General features: G+C 39.9%; 2 protein-coding genes across 5 annotated transcripts in view; one reads left to right on the top strand and one right to left on the bottom strand.

The window, feature by feature from the left end:
- The window catches only part of LOC135161271 (uncharacterized), a 110,518-nt gene that overhangs the window by 4,100 nt on the left and 83,304 nt on the right, over positions 1-23,114 (top strand). The gene's annotated exons all lie outside the window — the stretch shown is intronic.
- Positions 1,325-3,355, bottom strand: LOC135161273 (uncharacterized). Of its 3 annotated transcripts, none has more exons than XR_010298747.1 (2): positions 2,001-3,126; positions 1,325-1,863 (listed from the first exon to the last, which is right to left on the bottom strand). XR_010298747.1 is itself a non-coding variant. In XM_064118709.1 (2 exons), the coding sequence occupies exons 1-2, from the start codon at positions 3,188-3,190 to the stop codon at positions 1,601-1,603; spliced, it is 321 nt and encodes a 106-aa protein (XP_063974779.1). In that variant the 5' UTR covers positions 3,191-3,355; the 3' UTR covers positions 1,325-1,600. The 3 variants fall into 3 exon arrangements, 1 of the variants encoding a protein (XP_063974779.1); XR_010298746.1 differs by having other exon boundaries at positions 2,137-3,126; XM_064118709.1 differs by lacking the exon at positions 2,001-3,126 and adding an exon at positions 3,133-3,355.

Below are 23,114 nucleotides of genomic sequence, written 5' to 3'. Positions count from 1 at the left end.
GACGAACCTCATGATTCGCGCCTCCGACCGTCGAAATTTTATTAAGACTGATACTTGCTTGGCAAACAATACCACCGGAAGGTCGAGATACGCCACTTCACCACTAAGTTGAGTACTCGGTATTTTGTAAATTGGATGTTTATAAAATCATGCCAGAGGATTGCGTCTCGAATTACGATTTCAAGTGGTTTTGCAACTATGTTCGCTCTTCATGGGTCATAAAAGAGTCTCTTAAATTGTAAATTATGATTTTTGGTCCGTCGGAAGAGAATTCTCAGACTGACGTGATGGAAATGTACATGAGAGTTCCAATTTGTTAACATTATTGCACTAAATTTTGATAAATTTATCGCGTCAACAAAATTGTCAATTTCAGAGGCTCATCCTGTTAAATCTCCGTAAGGATTTTCAAACATTAATATTTTTTTAAAATCAAGTGCCTAAATATTTATTTATTTTGGGGAGAAGTACTGGGGTACCCATCCTTTCCGTCATTTCCTAATAATAGTAACAATAATAATACAATTAAATGAAGTGAAAATTTTTCCTGCGCAAACATTAATAACCAATTAATGCGTTTTGCTGCTCCACCCACTTGTCCACAAAACTCAAAAGGTTATTTTCCGTTCATAATCACGATTCATCGTGTCGTATGGGAAAAAGTCAGTAGATAATTACACAGATGTGGAAGAATACAGATGTAAGCCGAGGCGAACATCGACAAAAGCAAGGGAACGCCTACATGTTCTCGATTCCATGGAACGAAACGAAGTCAAGGGTGCGGCTAGAGCGAGACCATCAGTTGTCCAAGGTGAAAGGGTAAAATGAAACACATGTATAGTTAACGCCTTGTCTGACAAACAAGGGGTCACATCATTGTCACCAAACAAATTCACTCCCCCAACTTTTCGTCTGACATTTTTTTTTTTCGCCCTCTCACCCCCTGCAGTTCCGTAATTATGTTCGACACATTAGCATACGCTTTCTCGTGGACACAGCGTGTGATCGCGTTTTCTAATTTTCACTTTTTGTATTGTCTGCATCACAGATGTTGCACATGGAAACCGGAAGAATGTAGAAAGAGAAAAAAATCGCTCAGTTGATTTTTTTGTTGTTTTATTTAAGAGATCGTTGACGAAAAGTGAGAAAATAAAGTTTAATTTATGAGGAATACATGAGATATATGTGAATTTCATAAATAATATGTATTATATACTGTATATAATATATATTATATGATAAATACATGTGTATGCGGTAATAGTCATTCAGCACATTGGGAAATTAATTGTTTTCAACAATTACCGTAAATAAAAGGTAATAATGGAGGAAAAAAATATATAAACATTTTATTATTTTTCTTAATAAATGGAATAACAAAGTTTTATATTTTCCTTCGATAAAAATGAATATTTTTATCGAAAAATATTAATTTTCATCGAAAAAATGTACAAATGGAAAAACAAATAACGATTCGAAAATTGCCAAATTCCATTCCCACAATTTCCGTAGCTTTTTTGGTATTTCCGGGCATCAATATCTCCCAAGGTCATCCAAACTGGCCTCAAAATCTTCTTCACAGTTGGTGGCCAAAGAATGCTCATTGAAAGTTTCGACAAGAGGTGTTATTGAAAGTCATGAGTCTGTGGGTCTGTGGGACAAAAGGGAAGTCGACGAGGTGTTTCACCACACCTTCAGTCGATGATGTATAACAGAGCCAGTGAATTTTCCCGTCGGGCGGGCACCGTTGGTGCCTTCCAGAGGCTCCACCAGGAAGGGAAAATGCCGTTGCAGCGTTGAAAATCAATCGTTGGCTCGTGATTTCACGCCCCAGCCCACGACTCTCGCCCAGAAGTCGACTTTCTAAAAGGTAAAAGGGGTTCAAAAGCCAATTGTTTGGCAATGCAACGACTGTGAAATATTGGACCATCGACAGGGTTGCGTTAGATTTTGGAAGGATGACGGAAGGATAGAGAGGAGTCGAGGTAAATGTAGTTTACCCGGTTGAGAGATGTCGTAAATCTAATGCAGAGCACGGTTAGGCCATTGAGGACACCGTTAACTTTGCGAAGGTTGAGGAAGGCCCAACTCTTTTTAACCCTTGGCACATTATTCTCTAATATACGATCCTCTTACCGTAGGATGAAACAGTTTTCCGTCAGAATGATTACCCTTGATTTATCACCAAGGACGGATTCCGGGTTTAAATTTTCTGCTTGAAATTCCTTCACGGAGATGAGAACATTTCAATAACTGGATTATTTTTCACTCCAGGACACCATAAAATATTACCGATTTCCACTTTCAGTAATTTTAATCTTCATTACGCTGCAGGAAAATGGCCTCAAACCATTTTTGCCCCTTTGACCCTTTAAATGCTGAACAATTTATCATCTTAATCCACAATCGTTTCTATCGTTCAATTCGCTCCTCCTTTTCATTTTTTTTTAAATTTATTTTTAGAATCCGAACTATTTGACTGTCCCCTCCGTTAAAAATCGTCTGCCAAACTATCGTCCCGGTATTCGCCGCCATAAATTCATCGATTCCCTCGGCGTAATAAAAATTTTGAAAGGCAGACCTCTCGCGGGGGCCACGGGGAGGTGATCTTTTCACTTTCGTTGGTGAAATGGAAAAATGTAGGTCAGGGGGGCACCGGGCCACTGGCCGTGTTCCACTTATCCGCGTTCTTACTTTCGTTTGTGTTTGATTTTGAAAAGGGGATAGGCTCCGGGTGAGACCGGACAGTGGCGCCTCGCGGATTATTTCTCAACTTCAGTGAATTTTAATATTTTTAAAAATATAATAAAATAATAGCATTCAAGCGGACATTTTGCTGACCAAATTATCGGTGATTATCAGAATTTATTTATTATCGATAGTGGAAAAAGTCACGTTGTTATATAAAATTTTCTTATCATTGCCAATAAAAAATTATTCGTCCGATTACCCCGGAAACGGCTTTCACTTTTCCCCACCGCCTTTACTTTCACCCCAAGACACTTCTCCACATGTATATCCACACGTTTTTTAAAAGAAGTGGGGTAGGGGGAAAGGAGGGAGGAGGAGGGGAGGGGGGAAACGGGGTTTCTGGGACACTGAGTAATAACAAAGAGTTTAACCACTCTCTACCTCCTCGCTCCCTTTCTTTATTCAAACTGATGTTTCGCGATGTGTCCGGAGGATACATTCGAGCAATCGTGCCACCTCCACTGACACCATAGTTTCCCTCACATTTTTCGTTTTATCGTGTACGACAAACATTGAATTTATTTCAAATGATAATGTGCTGCAGTGAATGTGATGCTTTCACTTTTTTCGTGACATTTAGAGTGAATAATTACGATAAAGTGGGGTAAAAGATATTGATTAATAAGAACAGTACATTAATTACAATAGATGAGATTGGATGATTTTACGTGATCGTAACAATAAATAATTAATTGAAAAATGAATGAAAAGTAAATTAAGAATTTTTAATGGTTTTGTTATTGAGCTTGAATTTTTTCGTTGACATTGTCGGAAAATGATTACGATAAAGGGAGATAGAAGTCATTGATTGGGAAGAAGGTTATATTAATAACTTTAGAGATAAGAACAATGAATTTATTTGATAATAAAAATGCCATGTTTTATCATTTTATTCCTGTATTGGGATTTTGGTGAGTTGTGCTTCATTAATAAATGAATGGTACTGATGCAGATGCGAATTGTTAACCAATTGATAGGAAAATAGCTCGGAGCAATTATTTAGTCTGGCTAATTTGGAATTGATATCCCTTTGGTAATCGAAGACGCGAAAATTAAAATTCTCGGTTAATATTGAATTCCCATTTCGCGAATATTTATGCGATAATAGCCGGCGTTAGTAAATTAAATTCTTCCCCTTGTCAGTTTCACGTTTATATTATCAATTGTTGTCGACTTGTGGGACTGACGTTCATACCGTTGAAATTTTAGACGATGAAAAACAACTCAGGCAGGTAAATGTCTGTCAATGATGTAGATCAGAGTGAGACAATATTGAAATTGTTATTTTAAGGTCAGTAATTTATTTAAATTCGCGGTGAGACTTTCCATGAGCTCTTAAACATGAATTTGAGGGAAATTATATTTTTTAAAGTACATAAATGACTTTATTTGATTAATTCATTCACGAAGAACGAGCTGAAATATTAACTCTTTCATAATTATTTCATGATGAAGTAAAATTGATATTTCTTTCTTCCCAGATTTACAGTTTTAAAATGCATTCGTTCGGCTTTTAGAGCTCGTGAATGCAACTCAATTCCCTCCAACAACATGGAAAGTAAAAGTTTTGTGGTTCGTAAAAAGCATGTGTTGCAACGCGTGCGCGTTTGATGACATCGTAGGGCCAGACGTACCGCCGTCCTAATATTTACCTGTCCGGAGGGGCGGTGGGGGGGTTGAGCACGCGTTGACAATAAAATTGAATGGAGGTGAAGTTAGAAGGTAATAGGTATGATCATAATACCTGCAAAACTGTCGTAGAATCAGAGTCACGGCAATAATCATAAATGAATAAAACTGTTGAAGACCCTGGGCTGCAACATAAAAACCGGGACTATGACCTTGCTACTACGAAGTGAGACGGAAATAGCGAAAAATAGGAGGCACATGAGGGACACACTTGGACCTCGTAAAATCGTTAATGTTAACGCCCCCGTGTGTGTCTGTCTGACAGGGGCTGATCAATTGAATTAGAATTTTTTTTGTTTCAAGATTTTTTTCGTCTTTTGCATTTGTTTCGTATGATTGAAATGCTTTGGTTTTGCGTAACATTTTTAGTATTTATAAAATTGTTTATAAAATAATTTCATTATTTCAATCGTCCCTCAGTGATAACATCCGACAAATTTGTTCTCAAGTGTTAATGGCTTGAAAGTGCGTGCTCTCCTCACAGTCATGCGAAGCGTCTTGTTTTTGTAGGGCATGTGAGAAGTGGGCCGTGACCCGAAAATACCGTCCAATGGATGGAACACGAAACTATGTGAAATAAAAGAAAACAATTTCAACTCTAGCGTGACGATTCACTTCTCTGGCCAAGGGTCACAAGAATGTGTCTCACGTTGCTGAAGCATCAGCACATAACGTCTAGTTAATTCTGACTCGGTCTTAATTTTAATGTACAGTCTGAACGGAGAGATAAATGTTCGGTAAAAATTACTCGGGCCACTTCTCTCCAGAATTAAGAAATTTCACGAGACATTTTTATTGAATTGTTCTCCCCCATTTTCTCGATTAATGAAAGTGTGGAAGTTACGATTGATCGGTCATTAAAATCCGTCATTATTGAAAATCCAGAAGAATTGGGGCTTTTTTTATGAAAAATAGAGTGTCGCGTCTCGAGTCACTCTCACCGCGAAAGTTACGTGAATTAGAAATTCTGAATTAGAAACTTGGTCTAGACGGGAGTCGCTCGAACAGGACAACAAGGATACCAGGAAGGCTGGTATATTAATACAAATCCCAATAAAAAAATTGTCCTCCTAGATTCCACGAAGGCCATTTTTACCGAAAGATCCCCAACAAATTGACCCTTAAATATCGGTGAGACAGAAATTGTGAAACTTTCACTTTCTCCGGTGGATCTCGGTCCGTTGCGACCCGATTTCGCGAGAGACAAGAAGAGTCACATGAATGGGAAAGTGAACGTTTCCCATTCGGTTGTTTTTCTTCCCCGGGGTCGTCAGTGAAATTCATAAATTTTTTTCTTAAGACACCGAACTGACCCACATCCCGCACGTCGCGCCGATTTCCGTGGGTTTCGTAACAGTCGGAGGTGTGAATATTGATTGAAAAAAAAAGTTAAATGCTGGCGCGTTATTCATCGTCCCCCAGTTGTTCTCCACTCAAACACCGAAGGGAAAATTTTTAATAAATAGTTGTTCATAAATTTGACAAAATTTTTATCGACGACAGTGAGTGCGTTTGTCATGGCAAATCAATTCACTCCGATAAATAAAAAAAAATGAAAAAGCTTCTCCCCCAGCACATGCGCTAGTTATCATCAGTCATTGCGTGCAATAATTCTCGTGTAAATATCCGAAAAAGCCTTGACAAACTGTTACCCACGCATTAACAAGTCAAGGACTATTTTGCAAGGATTGCTGTCTTATTTCCTAGACGTTAATGAGATGAAATAACCAATTTTATTCAATCGACAGTTGGGCACCACCCAAGTAATACAATGCCTCTCGATTCGTTCCATTACGATCATTAACAGCCCGATGGAATGAAGAATGGATAAAACTGTCCTTCGCATTGTGACTTCCACTCGACTTTATATGACTATGGGGAAACATAAATAAAGTCAGGGTCAACTGACCACGCGTCATCATCTAGTGGTATTATATATCCGCACCCATCCTGTATGGAAAACACGAAGGAAGTGTTGAAAAAAAAAAATTACGGCTATTCAATCTTACCGTGCAACGATGAAAATAATTATTATCATTCCGGCAAACTAGCCTTCAACCTCTCGATTACCGGAAGCCGAAAAAACCGCGAAAGTAATCTGTTTTCTCCGGTCCACTTATTTGTGTTAACGAAAAAGGGCATCTCATCCGTTTGAGAACACCATGAGGCTACACACGTCTAACCTGTCGATGCCCTAATTATTTTAGGGACTCCTTCCCTTTTAAGATATGTACTTACCCCGTGTTTAACTGTTTCTTATATTTCCTTTTCACATACTATTTAATTACCTCTCTCATATCACAAGTCATGTCCTCTAGTCTATTTACTTAGCGCGAGCCTTGGCCCTCTAATTCTCGTATGACGGAATGCCCTGGTTGGACAATTGCATGTGGGCACTTTTTACGGTCCTCTTTCCATTCAAAACGAGTGTCTGAATTCGACGAAACAGTCGCGTCATTTTTCCCGAGCAAATCAGTAGCGAAGTGGTAAAACTGGCGAAACAGACTCACATCCCAATTGCGTTTTTGCGCAATATCTCCGAATCTAAGAGAGATACCGAAATTTTTGTCATATCACTTATTGTTCTGCTCCATTTCCTTGACAAAAAAGGTCTTGACAAAAATTTTGCTAGCCGCCCTAGATTTTGAGATATTCACCAAAGACTGGCCAATAGTCAAAAGTGAATTATCTTATTTTACCACTTCACTACCGAAATATCAATATTCGTCATTTTTACTGGACATTTGGCTCTAATGTACGATTGGATATCAGTAATTTCTCTGCATTTCTAGACAATCAACAACTGGTCATCCATATGCACTCTGTAGATGCGTGCGAATGACCTTTTGACGAATCCAAGCGTCTCGATGACCAAGGCTGTTTGCATTATATTTACCGAGTGCGAAGTGAGCCAATTGTACTTTGCATTAAATGTTTCACGGTGAAGCATTAAATCCACGATTTTAGTGTTTTAAAATGAATGGCAATGTTTTGCAGTGATGAATGACGTCAGTTGCAAGCTGAGTGTTTCAATGGAAAGTGCAATTCCCTTGGCTTTTCGAAGGACACGAGTGTTGATGCGTCCGGCGATTAGAGACGTTCACTAATACTTGTTCCATCGGGAAATATTATATTCGGGTCAGACCTGTTCCCGTTATATGGCAGGTTCTACTGGGCGGTTGCGTAATTTATAATTGCGCTTTTGGTATTGAATATTTCAGGTGCCACAACAATCGAAAAAATATATCGGTAAAAACGTTCCGGTTAAAATTGAGCGAAGGGTAAAACCGAAGTCGGTCGTAGCTCGTGCGATAATTCCTCGTAAATAGGGGGATTTCGTCACAATATGTGTGGTCGATCCATCGAGATTTCTCCAGATGAGTTTCCGAACCATTTGACACCTTGAATTTCATCACTGACCTGACAGTGACCAATCGACCCTGTCCCGATTGACTGTCTGTCAAATCGATACTGTGTGGAATCGACCTCGCTCGCGTATCCACGGGAAGACAGCATAGGGAAATCGGGGCATGATGGGGTATTTCGATGGCGAAGATGAAATGATGAGAGGCATTTTTTACCCTTCGACTGCACGGAATTCTTTCCGTGAAATTTTAGGAAAAAATTTCCGATGGGTAGTTTTATCACAAAAATTAGCTTTTCAAGCCTCATTTTTCCAACAAAACTTGATCTCAAAAATGGTTAATTGTCATTTCGTCCCACGTTCCACCCTCTAGAGGTTTATATTTATTTTCAAAATTTATTTCTGTGTTGAAATCAATATTTTTTAATGGGACTCATTGAAAAAAACACTGGAAGTCCTCATGGAGAGAAAAATTCTTGAAAAATTACGTGTCTGTTCCGTAATCTGCTAATCAAACTAATGTTCGGTAAAAATTACAGAACAGTTACGCACTTTTTCAGTGAACTTTCAAGAAAAAATACAAAACGTATAGAACGTTCATTCAAAAAATGCGTAACTGTTCCGTAATTTTTACTGAATTCTTCTCTCTGTTCTATAATTTGGGTCTCGAAAAATCTATTCCTCTCAATTCGTTCATAGATTCTATTTTATTCAATTTTCCTTCTGGCGTGTATCACGGGGTGTTTGGTCCTCACAATGAATGAATGATAATCGTCAACTGGCTTTGTCTGTGACGTTGACTGAGTACCGCTAAGCCTCTCACTGGCATGTCCTTTCACGGCCTTGCCATCGTTAGTTGTCATTTAATTCAGCACTGATTGAGATACCGTTATACCTATTAATCACTGGATTACATTTTGTGAAGCTATCGCGATTGTACGAATCATCAGAAGATGGCCGAAACATCGTGTAAAATTCGGTGATACTAATTGCGCTGATTCTGACAATTTAATATTCACACAGTTGTGCCCTTGACGACTCCCCAATTTGACCTCTGTGTACACATAATGCACGATAGTCACACACAAAAGACGAACACATGAAGTACAGCCTGTAATCCTGCCCAATCAGCTAACAAACAGACGCACCGCGAATAAAGGTAAACCTAATTGGCGCAATTCGTATTCAAACGAGGTCCCCCGGCCTTGACTGCTTGTTCGACGTACCACGGTCAAATTGACAAGTTGATTCGCGCAAGGAGATCTCAATTGCTCAAGATATTCTGCGAATCTTCGAAGCAGAGCGTCGAGAGAAATTTTTTTCGAAAAGTCCACGATTAGAATTGGAAATTTCCCTTTTGCTTTCATTTACCTGTCATATTCATATTTATTTATTAATTATTTATGCAGATCAATTGACATGCATTTACATACACTTTTACATAGCTACATGTATTACGTAAACTAATATTTTGAACTGAGCCTTTGCCGGAAAAAATGAATAAATAAAATCTCAAATGGTGGAAGATATTTAAAACAAAATTAACGTCTGAAAACGCGAACATCCTCAAGGTTTAAAAACCGATTGAAATTAACATGCAAATCATCGGGGCGTGAAATTATTCACCGATGAAAACGAGTGCATACACACGCAGAGTGAAAGTGGCGTGTAATTGCAGTCACGCGAAACCCCCCATTACTCTTTTCTCGTAAATTCAATACACTTATGTTCATTTGTACGCCCTCAAGGGAGTAATAGCGTCCGCGATTGACAAGAATCTCCCTCGGCTTCGTCTCGGGCCGCCAACTTTACCCCCTCGCCACCCGGTCAGAGTTTCTTTCTTCAGTGAGAATCCCCGGAAAATTTTCCACTGCGAATTACATGATTTATTGCGTAATTTTTACTGAAAAATTTTGGCAATATTTCCTCCTCTTTGATTGACTTTGCGATAATGCTTCAGTGAATGAAAAAAATCGAATAATTCCGCCTCCACATTTACCGCTGAGTTGTTTGCCTCGCGGATTCTTCTCTGTTTTTTTTTATTCTCCCCCCCTCCGATTGTATCAATGTCAAGTGCACGCAGCCGATATCGATAAGCAGCATCAAAATGCGGAAAATAATCGTGTCATTGACCTTGAAAGGATATCAGGGTGGAAGTCAGGGACATCTTTTGCGTATGTAGTTTTGGAATTGTCTCCATTGTGTGTTCCTTTACGATCGAATACAATCACCGGTGACCTTAACCTGGAAAAAAAATAACATGAGAGCAAAGCTCATCGTCTTTGAATTCATGGTCGTCTATGCCGGAACACTTGGCACTCGTTGAGGTGATAAGCGAATGGTAATTTGTGGAATGAGGGACACGAAAAAATATGTATTTGTGTAATTTTTGATAAAAGATATTTGCATCCGGCTTTATCGTTCGCATCTGTTTGTTCGTTTGTTCGGTGACAATATTTTATGAGAAATGGACCAATTTATGGGGCGTTCCAGATTCGGCAGAGATTCAAAAATTATTCATTTGTCATAATATTAATTTTTTGGACTTTCCCTTCCATCGGGGATTCACGCAAAATGTAGGTTCGATTGTGAGCGGGAAAAATAACGAATGCGATCCGTCGTTCTTTTCCTCATTCCTCGGGGCACCGTCGATAACCCGGGAAACGCCGACCGTCATTCTGCAGTCCTTGAAATTATTTCCCAGTGGAGACTGGGAATCTATATCTTCTCTTTATCCTCATCATTTCCAATCGAATTCATCTGTGATAATACTAAACTCGAAGACGCAATTGGTTTTTGGATATACTTGCGGTCATTTTTGCTGATAACCAGGGAACCTTCTCGAAGCTTTCCGTCATTTTAAATTACGATACAGTAATTTCAAAGTCCATTCTCGAATCAATAGATGAGCCATGAGTTTCGTAAACATTACCGCACATTTATCGTCGTGTGGAATATAATTTTTTTGAAAAATAGATCAATAGTTTTTCAGAAATAACAAATGCGAGTATAATTAGTTATTCGACCTTCTGTTCTCTAGCGTGTCACTGAAATTTCAAGGGCGAAGTTGTTGGAATTGAGAAAATTATTCTCAGGGATTTTTGGTTATTTTTCAACTCCACTAATGACCCCATGGTAACTACAAGCGTTATTAAATTAGTTAAATCCTCTGGCCCCGCCCATTTCCAAAATAACAGGTCCCATATTTCATCAATTTGATTTTTCCCCCCTTCTCAATTGGTCGTTTAATCACGAGGACAGATACGCAGTCACGTTTTCCGTATCCTTGAACTTGGCACGACGCTGGTCTCCACCACTTCCATATCCGTGCCACGCGATTGATAACACTGCTGTTTATTGGCGTACATACGTTCAATGCAGCTGTAATAGAGGATTGAAATCATCATATAGGTGTTACTCGTGTTTTTCCTCTGTCCGGAAAATGCAAGGTCACAACGCACGATAATTACGATGAGTCGATACCATGTACGTGTATTTTTTTTCACTCATTTCGACGCCATTTGATAATTTTATCTGCCATTGAATCGGCCATTTTAATCTCCGTCACATTTTTTTTTTTCGCATTCCCGATCATTTTTTTTTATCAACGGTTGTTTTGATAGCCGCCGAGTCATTGAGGGAATTCACAAAACACAGAATATTTGCGATGAATTATCGATCGAGATGTGGGGAGTCGTAAATGCAATGTATTATCGGACGATAAAGTATTTATCTGAATGCTCCCGGAAATAAAAACAATTTCAGGGTCAAGTAATTTTTATTTTCGTCGAGTGAGACATAATGAAATTCGACATTGAAATTTTTTCGCACCCTTTCGTCACTTTTCAGACTTGGAAGTCCATGGGAAGGATAACGGGTTGACTCGCCGTTGATGACCTTGCGATGAGATATGAGATGGGATTAGAAAATGATTCAATCGAATTTTTTTTTTTGTTTCACTCAAGTGATAAATATTACTCGCTCTTTGTCACGTTGTTTGTTGACTAAAAATAACGAATGTCGCCAGGAGTCGCGGGATTTTTAGAGGTGACACTGTGGTCCCAGGGATCTTTCCAGTTGTTTTTTTTTTCTCGTACAATTTTTTACGATTCCATGCAAAACAATTTGGCTGTATACACAAAAAAAAAAATTCAAGGCTGGCCATAAAATAGAGAAAAAGTGGAGACCGAGAAAGCAAATGGAAAAGTGAAACGAGAGTCGGAGAATTACGTACGCAGGTGCTTCATTTTGTTTTTTTATTATTTTTTTTTTACTTTCATCTCTCGAATAACGTTTTTATTATCTCGGGGAGGAGTGACAACTCCATAAAAGATGACTGAATTTATTTTAAAGAATGAATTTAAATTGTGATATTTTTTAGTCGCATAATTTTTCATCTCTTCAAATCTTTCCGATCTACATTTTAACCAAATAATTATTTATTTTGAATTTTAAATTCCTTTGAACACATGAAAATTAACTTGCCCTAATTATCCACAAATTCTAAAGCATCCGAAAAATTCACAAAATAATTGGAAGACATCTGTCAGTAATCAAGAGTAAAATCACTTCGCTAATGAGTTCTTCAACTCATCACGAGTAAAAAGAGATACAGTAAATAAATCCCAACGTATTCTATATCGCAGACTTTTCGAAATCTATAACTATTGTTACTCCAGAAAAGCGTGTCAAGTATGATAAATTCGATGGCTAGATCCATGTCATGGCGTCCATTAATTGTCGTTTCCGAAGGGGGATGAAAGCTGATGGATGTAACGTGACGCCGTAAACGCAATAGTGTTCTCATCAGGAGAAGGAGGGGAGGGGGAGCGGAGGGGGTTTGTATACAACCACAAGTAGCCCCCAAGCACGTTCATCAGTTTTTCGTGTATGACCTTGACCCACCGAGAGCTCTAGAATAACACGAAGCTCCCCTAAATTCGTTGCCAGATACCATAATTTTCCAAACTGCGTAAAAATACATGGGGAACTAGTTAAACTAGAGGGAAGGTCGTTCGAGGGTGATAAACACGTCCACGAGCCACCCCAATCTTCACTTATTTTTCGTCATCAACGCCCTAATGGGGCAGTCCCAACGGCAATCATTATTCTGCATGCGAAATGTCCAAAAATTAGGTCTGAATAAAATAAAACGAGAGGTGGAGAAAAAAGCCGGAGGGCTGGATGATTCAGTCCGCAAATGGATAAAAGAAAAATTCACCGTCTCACTTCGGTCGCTCCCAGCGTGTAGCCTCACCCTTGACTAGGTGACCCTGACCCGACTCACCTCGAGCCCTCACTTGCCCCTCTTCATTTGCCCTTGGAACTACTTCACCCTCCGGTCGTACGCTATCACGTCGTTCATCCGAGGATTTCACTTTTGCGTTCCCTGGTGGCGTCTGACCACAGCTAGAATTTCTACTTGATGCCGATGAGAGATCGACGGGGTGCTGATTTAGAGGTGATTTAGAATTTTGGAAATTTGGATAATAAATAAATAAATTTTAGATCCATCTCCAACCTTCCGTTGTCATTCTCCCATGAAACAAAAATATTTTCCCCTCCACTGATTTTTGGTACTGGAAATTTCTTGAAATTTTGGATTTGAAAAATTGGCCGCAAATCTTGAAAATGAAAAATACTCTGCGCATGTGTTTTGCGACTGCAAACCAGCATTTTCCATTAAATTTTCGTTATGTAAGTCTGCTGGTTTATTATAAAACGAAAATAATAATCGATCGTGGTGGGAAAAGTGACGAAAGAGCTGGTGATAAAGGGCGGGGCCTTTGAATAAATCTTGAATATAATAAATCCCTTGAAACGACGTGACAAGGGTTTCCCCCGTTGACTGGATCGTTTCCACGGGCTCCAGGTTTCCGAGACATTACCTGCATTCATCGACTCTGAATTACCTGATGTTGATCACCCGAAGTAACAGTGGATTATCCACCTGCCAAGACGGGGGGGGGGGGTGAACGAGGGGGTGGATTTTGCGTACGGTTAATGTGCGTCGCAGTAAAAGGGGTTGAAGGTCAATGGAACAAACGGAGCCGGCACGTGGACGTTGTACTTTTTTTTTATCCTATTCCCATACCACTCTCCTCTTCATTCTGCTTACGACACGTGTCTGAAGATTTCCAGGGAGTATCCATTTCCATTCGATGGAAATTATCCATGTCAACGCGTACTCTGGCGTATGGCCACCCACGCACTCCTCTGCGGGACGAAACAAAAAATTTTATCTCAGGAATATAGTGGGCGGCGGAGAAAGTCCTCAAGGATTTAATCTCAATTGATTGTTCTCCTCTTTTTTACTCATTACATACTTCTTATCCCTTTGTCCACTCAACGGAGGCTAATCCGATCATCTCGAGAGTCAGTAATTCGTTTTCAAAGTCCACTTTGCGTGAACCTTCAGTATCCCCGACGTTTTAGTCATCTCAAGTTATATTGTCCACGATATGTTCGACAAAAGGAGAAAGTGGACAGTTAAAAATTCTGTTTTCACCCCATTTTTCCCAATTTTCAAGCGAAATTTTAATTTCTCTCGGAGCAATAAAACGCAGTTACCAAAATTTCCGTAAATTCGTAATTCTCCGAAACGTCAACAATACATCTCGTGAATGTGCATGAATGAACTGTGCCCATCATGGTTCCAACTGCAAATAGACACAGCCTGTTGCTACGGTTCTACCGTAGGGCCATGAAAGGGACGAAGAGATTTCTGGATAAAGAAAGGGAGAAAGGCAAAATGATATATAACGAGGTGCTGTGTTACCTAACCCCTGGATTGTGAACCCCCTGGTATACTGGCTGCATCGATCCATCTCGGTTTCCTCGCCGCACACACGGTGCAACAACCCACGCACTGACCTCCCGCGTCCTTGTCAGCGGTAGAAGGACCCTGAGGACATCGTGACCTTTGATCGTTCGGTGCCACGTGAGTGGGCGAATCACGTACATCTGTATCTCCTCTCGCACCCGAGAGAAATTTCAAACCCTCGTACTTCACACCCCCTGGAACCGCTGAGAGGTTGACAGTGACTCCAGCAGGATTACTGTACTTTGAAGATTTCACGAATATTTTTACCGAGATCAATGAAAAATGTTCTTGATAAATTTGTCATGTGTGACGCTGGTGGTTCCTTTCATCTTCTGATAATATTTTGATAATTTGAAATGAACGATTTTCTCCAAATACCTTCAACAGTCGTTTGTATTGAAGGTCCGATTAAATCGAAGATAACGGATTTTTCATCTGTTGATGCTGTAGGGCCTTGAACTTTCGCCCTTCTTCATACACGTGGAGGTGTAAATACGTTGAAATTGTGATGAACGGAGGGGGAGACAAGGTCGTTCAATGCCAATGGACAAAATTAATCTCGCCGGAAAAATCTTGTAGCGGCGTCACAAGAATATATCACGAACTATTACTGATATACGGGAATCAATTTTAATCTATACGACCGGAAATTAAGGATTAAACTTTTGGCTATTTGTCCTCCGTCCACACGTGCAGACGAAATAGCCGACAATTGCCCTTGAACTCCCTAAAACTTCGCATCCCTCGGACTGTCGGGCGTAAAAAAAGCGAATCAGAGGTGAAAAAAAAACTATTAGCCATTTTTAGGGCATCCTCGACCCTTTATCACGCGTCCATTGGGCCGCGGATTGATGAGTTAATTCATTTTACGTCACAACTCTCATGCGGACAGCTGACAAGATTCCGTCTCATGATTCAATTTTTTATTGTCACTCATTAAAAAAATCTTGTTTCACCGGAGATAATTAAATGCACCCACTTAGCAAAATGTAGAAAGTATTATTCACCTTGAAAAGGGGGTCGCACCTGTCTCCCCACGTTTGCCATTTTGCAGCCATAAAGTTAAACATAATTCGGCGATCCCCGTGGGTTTAAAAAATCCACCCTTGCTATCACCATTGGCCCATCGATTGTGCACACACTGCCATCAGGCAAAACCCCTCGGTTTACGTATGACCAAAGGGACTCAATAGGTGTGAAGGTGAGCCCTCGGTACGCAGTTAGTTAGGAAAAAGTAGGAGGGCCCCAAAAAAACATTGAGCGCGAAGCAGGTGGTGGGCCCAGCATGATGGGACGTACGAGAGCCGGGTGTATGCCTTCGGTTTGCCACCTGCCTGACCCCAAAATATCCATTATGACTTATCAGCACTTTCAGCCAAGAGAGATTCGTTTTTTTGTCTTTTTTCACTCTATAACGGTTCACAAAGTATTTTGAACTGTGAGGAAATTAATTTGATAATGAGGGGTTCGAGTATTTTAAATTTGAGATATTTATTTTCTTGGGGAAAATTTAATGAGAGAAATCATCTCTGTGAGAGATGATGTCCAACCCTAGACACTTCAAAGATTATATTTTTAAAAATATATAAATATATAAATAAAAATACTTGAGAATTATTATTACTTGAGAATTGAAGAAGTTCGTATGATTGAGAATTGAAAATTAATTTGAAATACGATAGTACAGCGACGACATCGGAAGATACCCATCGACAAGCCGAGAGAGTTCTATCAGTGGTCTTAAATCAATATAATCCAACCGGTGTTGACCCACATTTCGAAAAAAAAATATAATAAAAAGACTGAAGCTTTTATGCTCAGCATGTGCCGAGACACACGGGTGTTCGTATGCCGTAACGACCCAAAAAAAAAAAGTCCAATGTTCCGTTGACCTGACGTGCACCTGGCCATTGTCGTTGCATTACATTGAGAACCCTTCCAGTTTTACCAGTGTTACCAAACCTTGAGGGTCTCCAGCTCGTTGAAGCTGTCAAGAACGAGCCTCAACGTCGTTTCTGTTCGCATTTGATGCAACAGTAATTACGGGAGGGACAGCTGGGGCACACTTCTTCAATTGCCTTTAAAAAATCAAATTCACAGCGGTGAGTGCTGCTGGGTATATTGGCCATAATATTCTGCTGAGAGATTGGAACAATAATTTTATTTCACGAGTTTTTTTTACGATTGGGAAATTTAATTTGTATTGACAGAACAAATGGTGAAGTTGCAGCTTTTAATATACATAAAAAATCACTGAACTATTTAATTTATTTTTTTTTCAAGTCCATAACGGTACATAGGGTGGAGATAGGGCCATAGGGTGTGGATAGGGCGATAGGGTGTAGATAACAAGGAAGGTATATCCCTAAAAAAAAAAATTTTTTTAAATATCTGAATAAATGAGAATAAAATTTGAAACCTTGAATACGTGCATCGACCTGTCGCGAACCCACCCCCAATTCTAGCAGGTGGTCGAGCTAAACCTGCAGCGAGGACATTGGCACGAGACATGAAGCTTCTTGTCTTCATCTCGGATTACTCGATTCATGCCCACCTCCCCCACCAGCATGATCATGCAACCAACCAACGCATCTATATGCAGAGGTAGCTGTATTATCGTGACGACCACCCGAAATTTTGGGTAATGCGACACCCCACGGGCGACACGGAATTCGCACAAAACTCTCACCTTTTTGCTCTCCCCCTCCCCTTTCCACGGGTTGCAGCAAGGCTCTTTGTCTCGACGAAGAGCTTTGTTGTCTGGTTGGGGGTGGTCGTCGCCCGTTGTCTGCGTTCCCCCCATTCTCCCCCTTCCTGATCTACGGTCCTTGCACTCTCGGTTGCTTCCCTTTTATTGCCACTCGGCGCGCTTCACGTTTGCTAATGCATCCGCAGGATCCTCTTTATTTCTCCTGTATTCTCTTCCCATATCGACTGTCGTTCATGTTAAGAGCAGTGTCTTTGAGACGTCTTGATTTTTAAAACTTGACACAAACACGTGGCTTATATAGACATTCTTGAGGAGTAATTCACACCCTAAAATGTCTTGTTAATATTTATCTAGTTTTTTTACTTGAAAAATTGTTTCTAAATCCATAACTTGTTTATCACAATCCGCGAATGTTCAAGATAATTTATTTTTCTTAACCCCCATAGTTTGTATATTTATTAATTATTAATTATCATCAGCAATACTAAACGAAAAATTAACACTTTCGTTTATAATTTTGTGAGTAGTAATCGTAAAAATTCGAATAGTTATATTAATTTTTATTTCCCCTTGTAAATAAAAATTCGATGAATTGAACTTTACCACTCCTTCAGCCCCATTAATTTTCCTAAATTAAAATGAATTCCCGTGGTAATTTCCAACCAACAAAATCAACAGGTTAAGTGACGCAAGGCCGACTCTTGCGTGGGTTCAACCGAGCCGAGGCGAATTACATAGAAGAATAGAACTACCTTTATAGCCCGCTGTGAGAATAAGCTGATTGGCTGTGTACGTGAAGTCAAGCTCAAGGGTGCTCTGACGTCGTACTGACGCAGTAGCACGTGTAGCGGACGAGGGGTGGTGGGAGGATATGATCGGGTATGAAGTCTAGACCCCTTCGGAGGCTAAAATGCTCTAGCTCTGACATTGACACTGACCCTCCCATCGATTTTGTACTCATTTATAGTACATACGGTGGCTTCCAATACAAACATCACGACTCTACGACTCACTTTATGGAGATGTATTAGCTACTAAGTTAGCACTAACGTTTATCTAGAGTGACCTTATCGTTTGCTCTTCCATAATCATTTCGCGTTACATTTTTTCTAACGGTGCCATTTACAAACGGCCGAGTGGGGGTATTAAACATTGATAAATCAATAGACGGACATAATTTTTGGGGCGATATTTTTTAATAGCTCCAGTGAAATTTAATATGCATCAGGTGAAATTGATTCCGCAATTTATTTTCGGTACCAGTTGCTCATGGATTTCCGTGATAAATAAATAATTCCTCAGTAGGTGTAATTATTAACAAACAATTCCCTTGTAACTAAATTACATTTCCCTCACTTTCTTTATTTTATCGACTCGAATACAGCCCTGAGGGACTCCGTGAACTTGAAACTATCTTGTTGGAGAAAAGGGGGATGCGGAGGGGTGAATAGAGTTCGCGAGGTGGGGTTGGACTGGGTGGTGCAGCATTATGTGTAAGGGTCACGGTCGCCAAAGGACACGGTAGAGGGATGGAACGGGGTGTAATGGAGGTGAGTCTGTCGGGGTGGGAATGCACAGAGGGTTAAGGTCATCCGTTCACCGGGGTAATACTGTACCACCAACACACTCTCCCGTTTCCAGTGGCCACGGTCGGGGACATAACCTACCCCTTTCACCCTTCAACTCCAGTGAATAAGGGGTGGGGTGGGGTGCACCGGGGGGGATCCAGTGGGTTTAAAATGAATAATACACGAGAATACCTCACCTTGTTGTGTCTCTAGTTTAATATGACACCACTTGTCGTTGTTTTCAGGAGAATGTTGGTTATGAATTAATCAAGCTTGATCATAAAAATAGCGCCTTCTGTATTTTATTAACGGAAGACGGAGTTTTATTAGCTCCGGAGTTTTTTTTTATTACGATAAAGCTCATAAAACGTCAAAGCCCTTTCACCGAATCAGTTAAAAATTCGATTAAAGCGTATTCCGAAGAGAGCCATATAAAATTTAATATTCGTCCTCTTCATCTCGATAGATAATTTTTTTTTCTGAATGAAAGGCGCTTTCATTGATGGTTTCTTTTGAATGCTCTTCATATACACTTGATCTGAGACATTTTTACGTTGATATTAGCAGGGAACGCGCGCGGAATTTCCCGCGATGCGAAATTAATTAATAAAGGTTCAATAATTTTATCAATTTCTAAGCAATATTTTTGAATAGTAAATTTTTTTTTAAATTTATTTTATCCCTTGCGAGGCTGTAACTCACGTACCTCAGTGATCTACCACAACATACAAATGATCAAACAAAAGCCCGGTAAAAATGAATCCCCGTCTGTTATTGATATGACGCTGTCCCTGAAAACGATCAACTAAAATGGTCTCCGTTGAAGGTCGGACCGGATATTTATTCTCGTCGAATTACATCCGTTCGGCTACATCCTTGTGAATTATGAACAGACTCATCGAGTACTGAACTTTTCGAAACAATGAGCCCTCCGTTTCTGCAATCTGTCATTACCAGTGGTTGTATTTTAAACTGGAGCCTCTGCTGACTGGCATGACAGGGATAATGGGATATTATCCTCTTGTAAGATTTAAACAGTGATGAGTGGAAATTTCCTTGTCAACCGTATCATTCGTTATTCAGATTGAGGGGAAATTGACATTGGATCGGCCACTGCGACAATCATTAGATTATACTGGGGAAAATATAATGAAATCATAAAAATTGAGAGGTGCGGTCAGGGTACATGTATTACCCCATTGTTTTCACCTGCATTGGAATGTCCCCTCGGGAACGTCCGACGACAGTCGTTTTAATTTATTCAATGATAAATAACCGTCCGTGACTGGCCTTGGCCTTGCACGCGCGTACGTCAATGCACTGCACACAGTCGGATATATTCGGATTATTGCCAGTGAGTCACACTGGGTGATTTTGTTTTTTATTCGCTGAGGGGCAGGGGGGAAATGTGGTATGTGAAATTACCACTTGGTATCTCAGTAATTGATGTATTTTAGGCGACTGTCGAAAATACGTTTGGAAATTGTAAAAATTACCGCGACTTTAGTGCTCCTGTGATACCGCAAACTCTTCGCAAAACATCACTGTGGCAATTTATATTTCTCGCGCCTGCTGGACACCCGGGTTTATTCAAATAAACGACGGACTTTAGGGTCATAACTCAGAAGCTGCGTAGAGTGAGACCTCTCGCATTTTAAATTCAATACTGTGGTTCGCCTAATTGGCACTTGTAAATCTCCGGTTTAACGCTGTTTTTTTCAATCCTCGGACACTGATAGAAGAGATTAGTTATTGCAAATTAGGAAATTTTCCGCGGCGAGTGGCTTATGATTTTTCAAGCGCTAGAACTTTTTAAGTGAATTACTCTCTCGTTAAGAAATATTGTATGAAAATAGAGAGATTGAATTTTCAATTAACCATTGCAAACGGATGTGACCCTCGTTAACCCTCACTTATCATCCCCACGGAGTAAGGAGGAAGCGCGGTGGAATTCTAGCAGTAAAGAAAATCATTGCCAATTAAACAAAACAACAGCTGGTTCAACAGATCGGCGAAAAAAAAAACGGAGAAAGGGGGAAATGGAGGTATGGCTGTGGTCTCATCGTATTTTTACGTCTGCCGATGACGAGTGTAGTGGCCGGGTGCATTGCCCCAACATCACGCATACGGCATTTCAAACAACAGAGGAGATAGTGCGCATAAAACCCCAACATATTATTTCTAAACTGTTAGAAAATTACTTTTTAAATTTTTAGTAAAAAAGTTTGAAGCTTTTTCGCCAGTGGAAAGAGACCTTAAACATTTATGTAAACATAACATTAACATTATTTCACGTTAAACACCTTCACTTGCATTAAACATTCATTCATTAATTAACGTTAAACATTTATATTTTCCTACAATATAATTTCAGGGAATTCTTTATATTTTCCAATTATCAAAACACATAATAAATTTAGTGAAGGATTAAAATGATCAATATTTGACGGGCGATTCAATGAAATAAACTTTTCGCGAGCTCCACCGATTCCTCGGTTCACATTTTTGCTACTGATCGGCTGATGAAAATATTTATAAATTATGGAAAATTCCAGTGGTTGAAGGACAGATTTTTATTTCATACGGAGATGTTTTTTCAACGGGGAGTAAAATCCTCGGCAATAAAAATAATTTAGGACGATATAAGATATTTTTATTGGGTGTCTGCAGTCTGGATGCATCGGCGGTCATTCAACCCTCAGAAACAGGAGGCCCTCATATGCCGAACCCATGGGCTTTTATGCCAGTGTAAAAAAAAAATAATGCTGTGCCCTCTGAGCCCCTCCACTTAATGCCGAATACAACGACAGTCCGTTCAGTTGTTGAACAGTACGTACCACTAGCTCCCCAAATAATTTACCATTTTTTACTCAATTTATTTAAAATTCTAAACGGAAAAAAATCACATGAATTTCAATTTGATATCGCCTACGATTCGTTTCTCCCCCTTTCCCTCGCCCATTTCCGTTTTATTTTCGGGCGTGTGAGATAAATTCCAGCGGGTTCTCGGGATCTGGATCATTATAAAATGGGGCCGTTTAATCTCAGTGATTTGAAGTGCGAATACAATGAGTATTTTAGGCCCTCCAGGGACTTGAAAAAAAATTATCATTCGACTGCGCCATTTTACCCGGTGGTAATTTGATCGAATATTTATGTGACACCCTGACGTACACCAGTTGCCGGAAAATTCATGGTACCACCTACAAACGTTGTTATACATTCGTGGAATTAAACTGACATGACGATGACACTAATCCATCGAGAATGTCGTCATTAGAAGGGGTGGGATGGGCGGAGGGGGGGGGATTTGAAGGGGAAAAAGTGACTATCAACGGGGTATAATATTTAACAGTTCGCAGATGAAAATTCCCTGCCTAATTAATTAATACTCCTCTTCTGTCAGCCTCCTAAAATAATGATTCATCGGGAGTTACTCCTCAGCAATCCATTTGACTAAACACCAATGGAAATTCACGTCGATAACTTCCCCCCTTTCATCCGCGATTGGTCGCGTGGGTGAATATGCAACCACTCTAGCTTCGAGTGTGTGCGTTTATTCTGAAGAAGTGGGGAATGATTGTAGCATAAGAACTGAGTGCAGCTAGGTGGCGGACGTGGTAGAGGACAGGGATGCATCGACCTTGAAGGGATTTTTGCGTCTACCATAGTACATTAACCCCGTTGAGCGTGTGCGGCAGATCGGAGGAGGGCAGCCTTCTCCACCTCTGTATTTTCTCCTTCGTTCCCCCATCTCTTTTATTTCGAGCGGGCCCTCCGATCCCTTTTATTCCCTTTGCCCGCCCTTTATTCCCGATGCGCCTCCACTGCATACCCTCGGCTCTCTTTGAAATTAGTTCAAATTATTTGAAACATCGGGCTGTTAAAATTAAATGAAAAATTATTGATGGAATAAAATGACTGATTACTTTGATTAATGGAGAGAGAAATGATCAATTCGACCCAGCGTCATCTGAGTTACATTTCACATCAAATTATTATTTAGATCAGACTGCTGTAGGGTAGATCAGAGGATGAATGGAATTTTACCAATTTCTAACAACAGATTTTGGGGTAGAAAATTTCTGAACTGATTAATTAGTAATTTCTCAATTATTTCTCCATTGTACCCCGTTGATGGAGATGCCACATGTTCCTGCCATCTCCAACTGAATTAAACAAATCACTCGAGACATCCCCCGGTGTTAT

Source organism: Diachasmimorpha longicaudata, chromosome 4 (assembly GCF_034640455.1).
Source record: "Diachasmimorpha longicaudata isolate KC_UGA_2023 chromosome 4, iyDiaLong2, whole genome shotgun sequence".
NCBI lineage: Eukaryota > Metazoa > Arthropoda > Insecta > Hymenoptera > Braconidae > Diachasmimorpha > Diachasmimorpha longicaudata.
The sequence above is the reverse complement of the archived record's forward strand: the minus strand, read 5'-3'. Positions and strand labels throughout refer to the sequence as shown.

What these genes read in the sequence shown, in the direction of transcription:
- LOC135161273 (XM_064118709.1), bottom strand. Translation starts at nt 3,190, where the DNA reads ATGTATCCTCCGGACACATCGCGAAACATCAGTTTGAATAAAGAAAGG. An exon ending in TAAAGAAAGGGAGCGAGGAG is followed by an intron (nt 1,864 to 3,132) that starts GTAGAGAGTGGT and finishes TTTACCTTTTAG; the next exon opens with AAAGTCGACTTCTGGGCGAG.